This window comes from Mercenaria mercenaria, chromosome 5 (assembly GCF_021730395.1).
Source record: "Mercenaria mercenaria strain notata chromosome 5, MADL_Memer_1, whole genome shotgun sequence".
Classification (NCBI taxonomy): Eukaryota; Metazoa; Mollusca; class Bivalvia; order Venerida; family Veneridae; genus Mercenaria; species Mercenaria mercenaria.
Window position 1 is genome coordinate 72834441 of NC_069365.1, and position 16725 is coordinate 72851165.

At 35.3% G+C, this 16725-nt stretch overlaps 2 protein-coding genes across 2 annotated transcripts in view; one reads left to right on the forward strand and one right to left on the reverse strand.

Moving 5' to 3' along the window:
- Nucleotides 1–16725, forward strand: part of LOC123558527 (DNA repair protein RAD50-like) — an 87522-nt gene that overhangs the window by 15208 nt on the left and 55589 nt on the right. The window lies entirely within an intron of this gene.
- Nucleotides 10129–16693, reverse strand: LOC123557605 (uncharacterized). Its single transcript, XM_045349175.2, has 2 exons — nt 16568–16693; nt 10129–13173 (listed from the first exon to the last, which is right to left on the reverse strand). The coding sequence occupies exon 2, from the start codon at nt 13170–13172 to the stop codon at nt 11037–11039; it is 2136 nt and encodes a 711-aa protein (XP_045205110.2). The 5' UTR covers nt 13173; nt 16568–16693; the 3' UTR covers nt 10129–11036.

Here is a 16725-nt window from a genome sequence, read left to right on the forward strand (position 1 = left end):
ATTTATTGAGTCGGCTAAACGCTGTCAAGCGTTTGACGAGTCCTTGCTATCGCCCGATTTCTCATTCTTAAATGGCCTCACAACACAGCGAAGTGATGTAGTTCCATAAGATTGTCTCTAATTTCAAAGAGTTCATTGATCAAATGAAGTTCATTTATGTCAATCCTATTTGCTATGACCAATATACGATGTAATCTGTCATATTTATGACTTGTAATTGTGCAATACTCGAATAAAGCCACGTATTTTCTTCCGCGGTAACTCATTAAGCATAAACACGCATAACGATTATGCGGGATTTGGTAATACATTTGCGCATATGATTATGGTGATGAATTTTATGCCCTTTTGTCACAAAATAGCAAATATGATGTTCACAAATTCAAATAAAAACTGCATATTAACTTATTAGCCAAATTATCCATTTGTTACCCTGTCCGTTTCAAAAAATAATCTTTAAAATCATTGCGCAAATAACAAATTTATTGCGCTGTGCATTTTATGAATTGCGCAGGCTTACAAAGCTTGCGTAACATCCAGCGAAAGACAAAATATAGTTCCAGAACATACCGCTAGTATTTTATTGAGTGGGTACCTCTGAAAGCATTGGAATGTCTCTTATCAAAGAGTTTACCACATCGATGAAATTAAATTATGACAGCTTCATTTTAAATGACCCGAATAAGATATGTGCAGTACGTTAATTATTCCGCGAGACTTCGCGGATGAATCCTAACTACATTCTGGACACTTGTCGGCGAACACGCGTGACCTGTGTATAACAACGCTTCTACGACTTTGCATTGGTTGAATTTTGCAGTCAGTAAACGGATAAATTATCGGAAGAAGAAGCTCTTACTGGTTTGTTTAGTTACTACTGATATTAAAAATGATTTTATTTCTTATTTTTCGAGAAATAAACAAATCGGCGAAACATTAAGTTGTATTTTCTTGTGGTTTTTGAAATCGAAAGTAGATCGTCTATGTCTATCGAAACGATGTTTGGCTGCTTTGACGAAACGAAACAACTTTTTTATGAAAAGATTTAAATAAGAGGTAATTTAACCGTAAACTTCAATGTCAGATACTGCCAATTGCTGCTAAATGTCTTCTATCATCACAATTTGTAAACATATATTGTTGAAACTGGAGAAAAGTGTAATCGTATCCGGATATAATATTTTGGGTAAATATCGAGCTGTGTTATGAAATTTTAACATTCAAGTAACATACATGATAGATATTATAGTAACAGAAATGATTCTAGAATTTATTTTTATTACACCTACATATCGTCACCTTAGTGCAAAAAGTGAATAAGTCCTTCTTTAAGTCAATGCAGTTATCCACTTTTTGCACTGAGGTGACGATATAATCTATATCAGACTCATATTCTAGTCCTGAGGCATGATCTGAAAGTAAAAAGATGAAGTGACAGTCATACTTTGGATATTGTAATACTAGAAAGAATCTAGGTAATATTTAGAAATTGAAACAGAAGATTTCCAGTTAAAATCGCACCAAAGGCTGTATCAAGCGTCTACATATTCAAAAATTTCTTGTGGTAATACCCCAAACCCTACTTGCAGGAGGGGGTATCCTCCCACACCCTTCCCCCATATTGCCACTTTTGCCACAGTTTGATACATTTGCCCCTTTACCACCTGCCGCAATGCCCATTTCAAAATCTGACTGCAATTTAAAGCGGAAAAAAACACCCCTCCCCACACCCACCCTGCTACCGACCACGTAAAAATGGCTCAAACATTTTTCTGCCCAGTCTGGGCCTGTCTGTCTGCATGAATCAAAATGGATTATTGAAAGTGGATGGACTTCGGGATACTAAGACATGATTTTTAAGGGGTTAATAAGTCTGAAATAGAATAAATGATAGTTTTAACTAAAAAAGAACTGCATTTATTAATATCAGTTACACTATATATTGACACTCAGCAACATTTACATACATGTATCTCTAAACGCAAAAGTAAGTATACTTTAAATTGACATCACTTATAATATGATTGAACAATACCTAGCATATGACAAGGCTATCGCCAGGCCCATTATAATATCTGTAAAATATCAGTTCTTTCGTCCATCCGTTACAAATTGTATGTGGCAATCCGCGCTGTAAAATTTTAATATTATAAATTGTCATATTGAAATCTTATCATGTGCGATAATTGCCTATTTTGGCAATGCCGGAGGCAAATGTTTACTGGAAAAACATATAAAGTCATGGGCAGTATCTTAGTGTCAGCTGTCAAATTGTAGTTTGTACTTTCAACATTTTTATTTCTGCGAACCACTCTTCAATTTTAGAGAAATATATTGGGTTTAAATACTTGTATAATGTCAATCAAAGTTTTACTAGGCATCGACCGTATGTTCATTTCATTTATTGTAACAAAATCTCTCTTTAGTTGGGGAAAAAAAGCTAAAAACAAACTGAAACTGGTAGACTATACTGTCAGTACATCAATCATTAGCCGACTCAGGCCCTTCAGGCCTTTGATTTTATTATACTGAACAAAATTAAGTACATAAAAAAGTACAAAATGATTTTAATTCTTTTGTTTTTCTTTCTGACAGTTACTGTCATCGAACCATCTGTGTAAACATTAAATAATGACGTCATTACTATATCTGTACAAGGGAGGCAATCATTTTATGATTTGGCTAAAAAATTGATGCAGTTATTTGCTCTTATATGAGATTCAAAATATCAGTACTCCTTTGCTTGGTCATGTGCCAAAAAGATTAAAAATGTTTTTGATAGTCAAAATATCTCTTTCTCTTGTAATGGGATTTTATCAATGTAGACCAAAGTGAGATATAATAATACATAATATAGGTTAGCACAGAAGAAAACCGCCTCGGTAGCCTAGTGGTAGAGCATCCGCTTCAAGTGCGGAAGGTTCTGGGTTCGATCCCCGGCCTCGTCATACCAAAGACGTAAAAAATGGTACTAGTAGCTTCCTCGCTTGGCGCTCAGCATTAAGAGGGTAGTGCCTAGTGTCAGCCCGGTGTTAGTATAATGTGACTGGGTGGGGTATCATGTCACGTGTCTACGGCGTGATATTCCAGTGAGGCAGCACTATAAATTGGGGCATTGTGCTCACTGCTACAAGTAGACACCGTCGTTTATATGACTGAAAAAATTGTTGAAAAAGACGTTAAACCCGAACACACACACACCTAACTCTGTACTTACACAAGCACACTTGAAGCCTTGTACACAGGTGAGCGCTTTAGGGTCAATGACCCTCTTGTTACCTCTTGTGACACAGTTGTGGAAATATCATCAATCTGGAGAATGAGTGCCCTTAAAAGCCATGTGAAAAGTTTTAAACATTAGCAAAATAGTTATGAAATCAATGCTTTTTTTGTGCTGTTACTTTTTACATGTTTTTAATGTAGTAGCGTTAAGTATTAAGCCATGCATTTGGTCTGGCAAATGATTAGTATTTGTTGATACCATTTTGAATGTTGTTCAACTTTTGCATTACCATGATGAACACAATACCAGTAAAAATTATTCTGATTAGATTGTGGTTTTGAAAAAAAAATAGTCCTTGAAAATTTTTAAAAAGTCCTTGAAAAGTACTAGAGGTTTGTCTCAGATGTTCATTATGCACCATGATTCATGTACGTTCCCTCTTTGGTTAATCCACTGCATTATAATACGTTTACAGTCCTTTCTTGCATATAAGGAGCACTGGCTTATAAGACGCACCCCAATATCAGACATGCAATCTGGGTTTTTTTGCACTGACAAGACATGGTCGTTTTTTGATATCAGTGATGTCTTCCTTCATTGAATGCAGTGGTGTGGAATTCCTATGTCCGACTTGTCCGACTCGGGACTTTCTGCCGGCGGACAAGTTCATTTTTGTGCCGCGCCTAGCTCCAAAAGTATTTGGCTTAGAGTCACAAAACGTTACAGGAATGTTGGTCAGCATGTGTAGTTGTGCACCTGGGATTTAGCAGTCAGATTCATTCAGTCATGTAGGAGTTATGGCCCCTGACTTAGTAAAAAATTGATCATTTTAATGTTGTGTCACACGTAGCTCCAAAAGTATTTGACCTAGAGTCACCAAAGTTTACAGGAATGTTGGTCGGCATGTGCAGTTGTGCACCTGGGGTTTTGCGTCCAGATTCATTCAGTCATGTAGGAGTTATGGCCCCTGAATTAATTAAAAATTGGTCATTTTAATGTTATGTCGCGCGTAGCTCCAAAAGTATTTGACCTAGAGTCACCAAAGTTTACAAGAATGTTGGTCAGCATGTGCAGTTGTGCACCTGGGGGTTTGCGTCTGGATTCATTCAGTATTGTAGGAGTTATGGCCCCTGACCTAGGAAAAAAATTGTCATTTTAATGTTTTGTCGCGTGTAGCTCCGAAAATATTTTACCTACAGTCATTATTTCACTACACAAGACCAGACTTCTTGTCCAGACTTACTCAAAAAAAAAAAAAGTTTGTGAAACATTAAGTACAAAGTATTTAACCTAGAATCATAAAACATTAGATGATTGTTTTATAGCCTATGAAGTGTTCTTTTTAGGATTTTACTCAGCTAGGCCAGAGTTATGGCCAACTAAGTGAAAAATACACATAAGGTTCTTAAAAGTTTGTGTTGCAAACATCTTAAAAATTGTTTAACCTGAGTCATTAAACCATGTTACAGTGGCAGGAGTGGGGGCTCCTGTGTCCTATGGACACACATCTAGTTTCATTTCGTTTGTCTGCAGGCAAGCATACATTTTTAGGTATAAATCACACAAAAAGCAAGAAAAATTAACTCTTTTGCTTGAAGTTTAATCTTTTCTACGAAATCCATGTTTTACCCGCCTCTCAACTGCTGAAGTTTTGGAAAAACCATACACTTGCATCTAAATTTAGCATCTTTTTACTGATGAATAGAAACCGGAAACATAAACAGGTCTTTCAAGAACCTTTGGATAAATTTGTTCACTGACAAAAATGGGAGTCAATAGTCTGGTAAAAACAAAAACCAAAAGCATGGATAGATCGCAGGTACGATGCTAAATGAGTAGATTATTTCAAGAGTATACGGGCAAAGTTTCGGTATGGAATTTTTGTTGCATTGAATCTGTTGAAGGTTCCCTAGCCTTGCAGGTGCTACTTCAGCCTTATATGCTGGCAAAAGTGTTAGCTTTTGTTTTGTCACAGTTATAGTTATACACTGTATTATGTTTGCTTTTGTTTCCACCCATAGATCATAAAAACACTTGCCTGAAGTAAAGAATATTTGGCATGAATAAGAAACAGTGAATTTACGTCCACAAAACAGTCAGAATTTTGACGATAGTTTGACTGGGTGGGCCGGTGGTCAAGTGGTAACACGCTTGACTGTCATTCCAGAGGTCCGGGGTTCGAATCCCGGTCCAGGCACTGGAGATTTCTGAGATGTTCTTGAGTGTCTCCCACCTAACTAAGAGGCCTGTACTGGTTCTTCCCAGGAATGAAGGCTTCATGTGTATTGGTGCTATACATTGGGCACGTTAAAGGACCATACTGTCTATTTGCAAAGAGCTAGGCTAAGTTAGCCAGACAGGCCTTTATCTAAAAACGATTTCTCTCCATCTGTTCTGGGGCCTTTATCTCACTCTGTCCCTCTGGTCAGATTGCTCTGTGTCTGTACTAGTAGAGGATAAATTTCGCGCCTTGTGTGGCTGTGTTTGCTATATGTAAAGTGCCTTTGAATGTGTTTATCACGAAAAGGGCGCTATAGAAATCAGGAATAATGATAATAATGATAGTTAGTTAGCTTAAACAATATTTATTCAACATAATTGCAGTTGTTACAGTATTACATTTATCAACATAGAGGATTGAGTAGGAAGCTAATAGCTTTTTTTAGAAACTCTCTCCCTATACATAGTACAATTTCAACGGTAACAAATTAAATAAATCTATCTTACTTGTTCTGCTTGCAGTTTCTTCATTTATCAATATGGTATGAGACATAAATTTGTCAAACTATAGTATAAAAAGGAATACATTTTCGGATATAAAATTGGAACTATTTATATAAACTTAAATGTGAACTGTAGCGACTTGTTGTATATTAATATTTTAAAAGATGGGATAGGAAAGAAGGAAGTGAAAAATAGGAATTGAGATTTACAGGTCAGGAATGTCACTTTAGACACACAGAGTTTTTGAGGACTTTTCTTAAGACTGTGTGTAGTAGGGCTAAGATAGCATGGAACCTAGGACACTAGACTGTTTTCACAGCTATAATTGTGAATAGTATTTAAACTACATAATTATCAAATCCCTTTGTTTTCTGTATTTTATATATACATGTAGAAGTATTGATTCATTTAGTGTGCTTGAAATTGAGAGATTACTATGTAACAGTGTACATGTATCTAGTGGAACAGTGGTTATTAGCCTAATAATAATTAGGAGATCTGTGCATTCCCTTTGGTATAAGGAACACCTGAAAAAGAAATAGTATGTGTTTTCTACCTCCCCACACTCACACAATGGACTGTTTACAATATTTTTTTGAAAATAGATGTACATTCAGGAAGCTGCAGTGAGTCGAAAGTCTCCCATGAAAAATCTGATATTTTTGTTCACCTGCATTATAATGACGATATTTGCCGATGTTACTCAATGAAATAAAATAAAGCTGTTATAAAATACATTTTATATATAGTGAAATGCATTTGAATAACCAAAAGATGGCAAAAATACGTCTAGAAAAGATTGGTGTTCACCAAGGTTTAAGACTTTGCAAGCTTGTTTTATAAAACGTAAAACTAAAACAGAAAATTATAAAGTCCTTTTTGTATGTAATAAAGTACATTTAAGTTGCTTGGAAACAGCGAAATTAAATCTATAAAATGGACAGAATAATATCGCCAACTTTATGGTTGTCAAACGATATGATACAATGTCAATCAAACATAACTATGACACATGCCTTGATATAATATCCAATCACATTTGAGTTTGAATTTGCATAGCTGGGCATCTCTACTGGGCCATCATTTGACAAGAAGACAAATCCAAAATAATTGCTGTTGGTCATTCTTTGAAGTGGCTGAAGTTTGATATCAGTCAGTGTCTGTCATAAATCTGTTTCAATGCAAGTTTTTATTTGCCATTTGGAAGCATTAAACAATTCATAACGAATGCGTTTTATCAATAAACACCCTGAAACAGTAATCAGCAATTGGCACCAATAAACTTTAAATTATTCTCAGTTTGCGGGCTGTGAAAATATTCTCTATTTTAAGTTACTGTCACAGGCTGTCAACTGATTCCTATATTCCTATATTTTCCTATATTTTGGATCAAAATCCTATATTCTGAAAAACCTCCTATATTTCCTATATTTTCCTATATTTTGAAAAATATTCCTATATTTTTAGCTCGACTATTCAAAGAATAGTCTAGCTATTCTACTCACCCTGGCGTCGGCGTCGGCGTCACACCTTGGTTAAGTTTTTGCATGCAAGTACATACAGCCATCAATTAAAGGCATATAGCTTTGAAACTTATTTTTTCTTTTTCTAGGTCAATTACCAACCTCTCTGGGTCAAGTCCCATAACTCTGACATGTATTTTGAGCAAATTATGCCCCCTTTTGGACTTAGAAAATTTTGGTTAAAGTTTTACATGCAAGTTACTATCTCCAAAACTAATGCAGATATTGATTTGAAACTTCACATGTGTCTTTGGGGTTATAAAACTAGTTGATAGCAGCAAGTCCCATAACTCTGACTTTTATTTTGGCCAAATTATGCCCCCTTTTGGACTTAGAATTGGTTAAAGTTTTGCGTGCAAGTACATACAGCTATTTCTAAAAGGCATATAGATTTGAAACTTATTTTTTCTTTTTCTAGATCAATTGCCAACCTCACTGGGTCAAGACCCATAACTCTGACATGTATTTTGAGCAAATTATGCCCCCTTTTAGACTTAGAAAATTTTGGTTAAAGTTTTACATGCAAGTTACTATCTCCAAAACTAATGCAGATATTGATTTGAAACTTCATTATGTGTCTTCGGGGTTATAAATCTAGTTGATAGCAGCAGTCCCATAACTCTGACCTTCATTTTGGCCAAATTATGCCCCCTTTTGGACTTAAAAAGTTCTGGTTAAAGTTTTGCGTGCAAGTACATACAGCTATTTCTAAAAGGCATATAGATTTGAAACCTATTTTTTCTTTTTCTAGATCAATTACCAACCTCACTGGGTCAAGTCCCATAACTCTGACATGTTTTTTTGAGCAAATTATGCCCCCTTTTAGACTTAGAAAATTTTGGTTAAAGTTTTACATGCAAGTTACTATCTCCAAAACTAATGCAGATATTGATTTGAAACTTCACATGTGTCTTCGGGTTATAAAACTAGTTGATAGCAGCAAGTCCCATAACTCTGACCTTCATTTTGGCCAAATTATGTCCCCTTTTGGACTTAGCAAATTCTGGTTAAAGTTTTGCGTGCAATACATACAGCTATTACTAAAAGGCATATAGATTTGAAACTTTATTTTTTTCTTTTCTAGATCAATTACTAACCTCACTGGATCAAGTCCCATAACTCTGACATGTATTTTGGGCAAATTATGCCCCCTTTTGGATATTGAAAATTCTGGTTAAAGTTTTACATGCAAGTTTCTAACTCCAAAACTAATGCAGATATTGAATTGAAACTTCACATGTGCCTTCGGGGTTATAAAACTAGTTGATAGCAGCAAGTCCCATAACTGATATGCATTTTGGTAAAATTATTCCCCCTTTTGAACTTAGAACTCTTTTGATATTTAACCTTTTGGGGTAATATTTTCCTGCTTCTGGGACAATATTTCAAATAGTCGAGCTTGGCTGTCTTACGGACAGCTCTTGTTTTGTAAAGTTCTTGCCGATGAATAAGAGAGTAAATCTTGGTTCGATACTGCTTTTGGATTCTTTATTTTATTGGTAAGAAAATTCCCATGTCTGCCACAGCATCACCATCCTTAAGATAATGTAGTTTTGCTCTTCTTCATCATCTGTATGGTCACTTTGCAAGGCAGTGAAACAGGACATGGGTCTTTCAGGTAAATCAAAGTCTCATTCAGACATTTTCTTTCAGATACTCCCCAATGATGAAATACAAGGCAAATCTCTGAGATCTCTGACATCAAAAAAGTATAGTAAAGATGACAAACTGGTGCAGAAGTACCATGTCTGTTTTAATATACAGTTCATGCAGTTTTAACCAAAATTCAAAGTTTCATTTACTGAATTGTCAACAGGAAGATTTTCTCAGAGACTGAGAACACTGCCGCGTCACTGCCCAAAAAGTGTTGACCAAGGGTGACAGTAAAACAGTGACTGCTACAGCCTCTGGAGCATCTAATAAACCAGCTACTGTAGGTTCAAGCGATATTGAGCAGAGGCAAAGACAACATGTATTCACAAGTCACCCTTTGAAACATCAAGTCACAGAATCTGAGCTGTTGTGGTTTTTTAAAGTAGCAGCTGCTGATTTTTCATTCAGATCATGTGATGGCCTTGACAAAGTGTTTCAGAAGATGTTCAAGTGTGATATTGCTGATCGGTTTTCTTTGTCAAGGACAAAAGCATCATACATAGTTTCAGAAGCCATAAGACCATTTTTGACAGAAGCAATTGTGAAGGAAGTTATAGATGGAAATTTAGGGTATGTTCTTATGTTTGATGAAACTACTACAGCACAGAAAATGTAGACAAATGGACATACGATAAGATTTTGGAGCAATATTGAAGGAGAAGTGTCTGAGGTTTTTGAAAGCTTTTCACTTTGGCCATGCAACAGCTGACATTGTAAGTGAAGCTTTCCTTAAATTAGGGAATGATTTTGAAGTAGACCTACCCATGAAGAATTTGATAATCTCTCATCTGATGGCCCGAATGTCAACAAATCCATTCACAGAAAAGTCATGAAAGTTTGAAGCAAATGGCAACCTGGGTTTGCTTGTCTTTGAACCCTGAAACCCTCCATACAGAGCACAATGCTTTTAGAAAAGGTCTCAACTGTTTTGGAAGTGATGCAGAAGAGTTAACTTTTGACATGTATCAGTTCTTCAAGCAGAAGCCAGTCAGAAGAGAAATTTTAAAGACCTTCAACTGGAGTATGACATGGATGAGAGCCTGTTCCTAAGACATGTACCAAGCAGATGGTTGACATTGTTGCCAGCCATGACCAGAGTATTAACAAACTAGAGGGTAAGTGTGGATTATTTCACTGTCTAACTTCCAGAATCAATGAAATCCAGGTCTGCACGAAAACAGCTTGAGAGCAATGAAAGGTACAGAAGAATATGTTGTGGGCTTTGTATCAGTCTTCTGTCTTGTCTGGATTGTGATGCTGTTGAAGAGAATGGTAGACATTCTAGACATTGATTAATGTAGAAACAGTAAGACAGTAAGTGTACAGGTAAGAGTTGATAGTATATGTACCAGTAAATGAAAATATATGTTGTTGAAAACTCCTATATTTTGCCTCAAAACTATCCAAAAACTCCTGTATTTGTTGTGAAAATATTCCTATATTCTTCCTATATTTTGGAGAAGACCTGGTTGACAGCCTGCTGTCATTAATTTACAAACTTATTTAAAGCTGATATGTCATGGTGTTTAAAAAGGGAAAATACGTCTATAAAAATACTTTTGAATCATGAAATGAATTAATATCGATCTTTAAATTGGGCTTAAATAAGGTACATACAGATACAGACTTTATCGCTGCTTTGTAAATGGCTGCCAAAAAAAAGAAAGTAATGGTTTGCATTGAGATAATTGAAAAAAAGTCTTGATCTGTAAATTCAGTATTATTTGAAATTTTCTTTTAATTTCCTTGTAGTACGTGCTTATAAGACACTTCCCTCTCATTCAACTTTAAATATAACTCCTAAAAGTGTGTCCTATAAGCGAAAATAGACGATAGTATATATAGCAGGGCACAGCGCCTTTATATAGGTACTCATCTTTCATGCTGTACCATACTCAAGTCAGTACAGTTTCCTACATGTTAACTAACTTATTAAGAAGTCTACATATAAGTACATTTGCGATGTTGTTTCTTGCTCGGATATTCAGAGATGTCATGTAGTAGCGTAAAGCATCATTATGTCGGTTTTCCTGTTCCATACACTGTCCTAGTAAGTTCAGTGCTGTTTCCTTGTGACCTAGGTTTATTTCTTTTTCAATGCTAGTGACAAGTTTTGCAAGTGCACATTGTTGGTCTGCCACTCTCTTTAGAGCCCCATAAATCTTGTATTTTAAGAAGTAGAGGTAAGGGCGACAATCTACCACAGCCCAATCCATCCAATAGTCAATCAGTTTATCCCTTTCTAGCCTGTCCTCTTGTGTAGTTCTAAACATCTCGTATTGCAGTTCTTTAGGAATACAGTGTTTTTCACAAAGCAGAAATCTAATACAAAATGCTGTTGTATGTTTTATCACCTCTTCATTTCCAGTGTTACATTTATTCACGAATCCTGGCCTTAGTTCATGCTTGGGATAAGGATAACATTGACATACAGGTTCAACAGTATTCGGATCATACTTTTCTTCTGTATCCGTCAGATAAAACTTTGCTCTTTCCATGTCTCCTACACAGTATAATGCTGATGCAAGTTTTAATCTAGAAGATGCCACATCTGAGTTCAAACCATCTGAAAACCAGTCCAGTGCTTCTGGAGATATACTGTGAGAAGTGTAAATGTCATGAGATGCTATCACAGACCCTAGTAAAGATGACAGCAGAGGTGCTAAAAGTCTTACTGCAGGTTTTTCTAAACTATATAAACCCATTTGTCTGTAGCATTTAGTTAGACTAAGTGTTAACATCAAGTCTGATAATCTCTTACGCACTCTCTCATTTCCATCATGCATTATTTCTTCTAAAAGTGACTTCTGACTTCCACTAATTGTAAAAGTATTAGCAAGTAGCAGCTCTGTTGAAATGTAGGTATGTATTTCAGATGGTGTTTTGTAATACTGAAAAGTTTCATCCATGTTCATTTTCGCTTGTAGTCTTGTGCCAAGATGATCAATGGGAATCTCCAGCAGTGCATGACCCTCACTTTGTATGATCTTTTGTAGGTTTTCAAGAATTTTATGTTCGTTACAAAGAGAAATTCTTCCAGCCATCAAGTTGTTTTCAGGTATTATAAAATGTGGACAATTTCTGAGCCTAACAAAGTTCTGCAATTTTCTAAGACAGCACATCAAACATTTGAGTAAATTGGGTTGCTGCCATTTATTTGAATGTGTATTCTGTATACAATGAAATAAAACAGTTTTACACATGAAACTTGAAAGCACACCATCACACTGAGGATTTATGAATGTTTTAAGAATCATCTTCATCAGGATGTAACATCTTAATTGTGTGATGTTTAAACTAAACATCAGCAAACTTTCAGCATGAGAGGTAGATATTCTCCATTCAAGTTCTTCATTCTTGCTATTTTTACTACTCACTGGTACAACAAAACATCCTGTAGTTTTACAATTTCTCTTCATGTCCTCTGTAGGCCATCTTCCTTTACCTTGTCTTGATAACCATGGTCGGGCTTCTACAGGCCACGAGTTACAGTGGAATGCTGAAACAATATCTTGATCAGCACATCCTGGCATTCCTTTCTTTGACTCAGCGGGACCATTTATTACATATCCTGATGTAGGCCTATCTGCATGGTAATTTTTCAAAGCATTGTTCTTACGCAGCACTTTACCTCTGCTAACTGTAAAATTGATGTTGTCTGGTTTATGAAGAAGAGGAAGAGGCTCATCACTCTTCAGACATTGTAGTAGACAGTAGCCTGGTGATGTGCTCTCATCCTGGATCATTAGTAGATTGTCCTGACCAGGTTGCCACTCACCCCAATCCTGTATAACATTTTTCTCATTGTAGCATATTAGATTATCATCATCTGAATAAAGTCCTAATGTTGTGGACCCTTCAGACTTGCTACCAAAATGATAGATGGTAATGTTCCCATCCAGCATTGTTTGTGTACAATTTTTCATAAGTTCATTCAACAAGGCCATCCTTCTGCTCTTCACAATCATTCCCTCATTGACACCAATATCATCCAGCACCTCTGACAGTTTCAATGATACATTCCGGTAATAATCAGGATCTTGAGACATTCTGGAAATGTAAACAGCAAAATGTTGATGCTTTTATCATCGTATTGTTTATGTCTTCATATCTAAACTTTTAATTAACTAGAGCTCTCAAAGAAATCCTGTCATATGTTATAGTCTGTGTGACTTATTTCTGTGTTTCCTGTTGCTGTATTTTGAATTGTTTGAGACATTTAATCCTTACCTTGCTAAATTTTTATAATGAACTTGCCCATCTTACAATTCGGACAGTACCATTAGGCCACACCAAATTGATAAGTTGTTCATTGGATTTTTTTCTGAAAAAATTGAGGCGGCGAGCGAAAAAATAATTTAAATATTTTTTTTGTTTTTGAGAAAATCAAGAGCGAGCGAAGAGCGAAGAAATATATTTGTCTTCATTTGGCTCTCAACTGACTAAAAAAAACCTTAAAATAGAATGTATAGCCCTTTTAAATTAAAAAGTAAGTCCCCAGGGATTGAGAAAATCTGACCTGCAGATGCACAACAAAGCGAACTCGTGAAAAAAAGGTAATAACATTGTCATACAGTACACTGTAATCAGATAATGCATGCTTTTGAAAATGCTGTTAGAAAATGTGTAATAAACAACAACGCATAACCTTACACCATACATATCACATACATACAGGACTTGAATATTTACTGCTATGAAAATGTAGCATTCTTAGCTGACTTTACAAAGTTTTTGATTCATCAGATATCTATGTGAGTGTTATTAGATCTATTAAAGCTTCTGATTGGAAACTTAGAACAGTTATTTACTGTCAAAGTCTACACCAGGAGAAACAATACTCTTAAGTCTGAATCTAGACAGAGTTATGCCCCTTTTTAACATAGAATATTTGTAATTGTTTTATATAATGACCTGTAGCTCTGTACTTTCAAAGCTTCTGACTATTATGCCCCTTTTTCTGGCAAAGCTCTGATTCAGAAAAGTCGAGCATGATGTCTTATGTACAGCTCTTTTTCTAACTTTTAACTTTCAGAACATATTAAATTTGTTGAAACAAAGTCTCAATTAAGGTCTGAAATGTAGATTAACGTGCATTAATATTAGTCTTACTACTAAATGATTGGAAAATTTGAAAATTGAAACTGTTCTGAAAACAATTCATAGTGTAAATTCCTTACCCCACCAACTTTTGTATGCAAATGCTGATCATTTGGACAGGAAAAACAGAAAACAGATAAGTGACATGCATCAATAAGTATTTACCCTTACCAAAATAATGTAGATTGATGTTATCAAATAAATAAGTATGTTTTTCTTCATCCAATTTTCAATGAAATAAAACGATTTTTTCTAGCATGTAATTTAGTAAACATTTGGAGAAAATGGCGTAACTGCATAAAGGGGAAATAACTTTAATGTAACTAAATATAAGTGTTATGATTTATTATAGACGATGTGTGCGTAGTATGTATTTATTATCCCCCGACGAAAGTCAGAGGGATATAGTTTTGGCGTTGTACGTCCGTCCGTCTTTCCTTCCGTCCGTCCGTCTGTCCGTCAGGAGCCATATCTAAGAAATGGTTGGGAATATTTATTTAAAACTTTATATACCTGTTCACCACTATGAGTTCTTGCGGCCTGTCAAGTTTCAGTCAGATTGCCCAAGTAACACCAGAGTTATGGCCCTTAGAAGTTTCTAGTGTTAACTATATAGGGTACTATAAATATGGCAATTTCTGCATCATAACTTTTGATATATTTGACCTAGAGCTATGAAACTTAAACAGAATTTAGATCAGCATAATGTGGTTGTGTACACACAATTTCGTTCGGATTTATTTGTAAATTAAGAGTTATTGCCCTTTAATTGTATAAAAATCCACATATTTGTACATAACAAACTTACCATTTGTAAACATGTGAAGTTGTGTACCCACACCTGGTCACCCCTTTACCTTGATCACACCCCCCCCCCCCCCCCCCCCCCCCCAAAAAAAAAAAAAAAAAATCCTTATTTTAAATTTTTTTTCTAACAAACTTCATATACATGTTCACCACTATGAGGTTATGCGGCCTATCAAGTTTCAGACAGATTGCCCAAGTAACACCAGAGTTATGGCCCTTAGAAGTTTCTAGTGTTAACTATATAGGGTACTATAGATATGGCAATCTGCATCATAACTTTTGATATATTTGACCTTGAACTATGAAACTTTAACAGAATTTAGAGCTCTATAATGTGGTTGTGCACACACAATTTCGTTCGGATTTATTTGTAAATTAAGAGTTATTGCCCTTTAATTTTCTAAAAATCCACATATTTGTACATAACAAACTTACCATTTGGCAGAATTTCATTAAATTTTATTCATTCTTTTCTGTGAACATTTATTATAAACATGTTAAGTTGTGCACCCACACCTGGTCACCCACTTGCCTTGGTCACCTCCCCCCCCCCCCCCCCACCCCCCCCCCCCCCCCCCGTTCCCCGCACCCCCACATAAAATAATATACATATATCTATTCCATTTCTTTTTTATTTTATTTTTATACAATGTTCAAACCTTCAACATGTTGTGATTGCACAAACCTTGCCCTCAGCCATGTTCAAGTTATCTTACCTGTGTTCTCTTAAGGACATCTATTCTTTTAAGTTCAAAGAACTTGTTAAACAGCAACACCTGGTGCCAAACCACTCAAAGACAGTATTTCATTCCAGTTAACTTCAAGCTCACATTTCAGTTAACTGCATTTAATTTTAAAAGCTAAGCTTATAACAGTAAACATATCCCATTTAAAATAAATTCTTTAGTCAGGATCAAAGTATCATACATTTATTATGTACTCTTTAATTAAACATTTGTTTTCTGTTTAAATTGATTTTGACTAATGGAATTATTTGCTTCTTATTAACATCCTTAACTTTTTGCCGGATATATTTTTTTGCCATTCCTCACCACAAACCTTTCGGCGGGGGATACCAATTCATCGAATTTGCATGTTTTGATTAAAATCCATTTGAGAACAATCTGGGACTGGAATTATAAACATTTATACACTTTTACATCCGTAAAAAGTAGCGCACCAAAATATTTTGGATTGATTTTTTTCAATGGGGCGAGCGCAAGCCAAAAACAAAAAAAATAATTTTTTTTAGTTTCTGAAAATATACAAGCTGCAAATCCGATGAACAACTTTTTAATTTGGTGAGGCCTTAATTGTTAACAAAAAGATACTGACTGAATGGCAAACAGTGCAGATCATGATCAGACTGCATAGATGTGCAGGCTAATCTTGATCTACACTGGTCGCAAAGGCAGAATAAATCCTGTCCAGTATGACAAGGGTTAACATGCTAATAGGACTGGATGATTTTGTTACAAAATGTGTAAAATTTAAGCGATATAGATATACAGAAAAGTGCCTTTACTGATATACTTACCTTGAATTTTCTCATAACATATAATTTTATTAATTGCCTATTTCTTTTTCGTGAAAAAATAACATAAAATGGAAATTACTTTAAGTCTACTTTCTCTTCTAGTTTTATTTGGAAATCCATTTCTAATTTATTTCCTCTTTTAGTTTTGTTCAACTAAG

Excerpts from the sequence above, each read along its gene's own strand:
- LOC123557605 (XM_045349175.2), bottom strand. The coding sequence starts at position 13,172 with ATGTCTCAAGATCCTGATTATTACCGGAATGTATCATTGAAACTGTCA.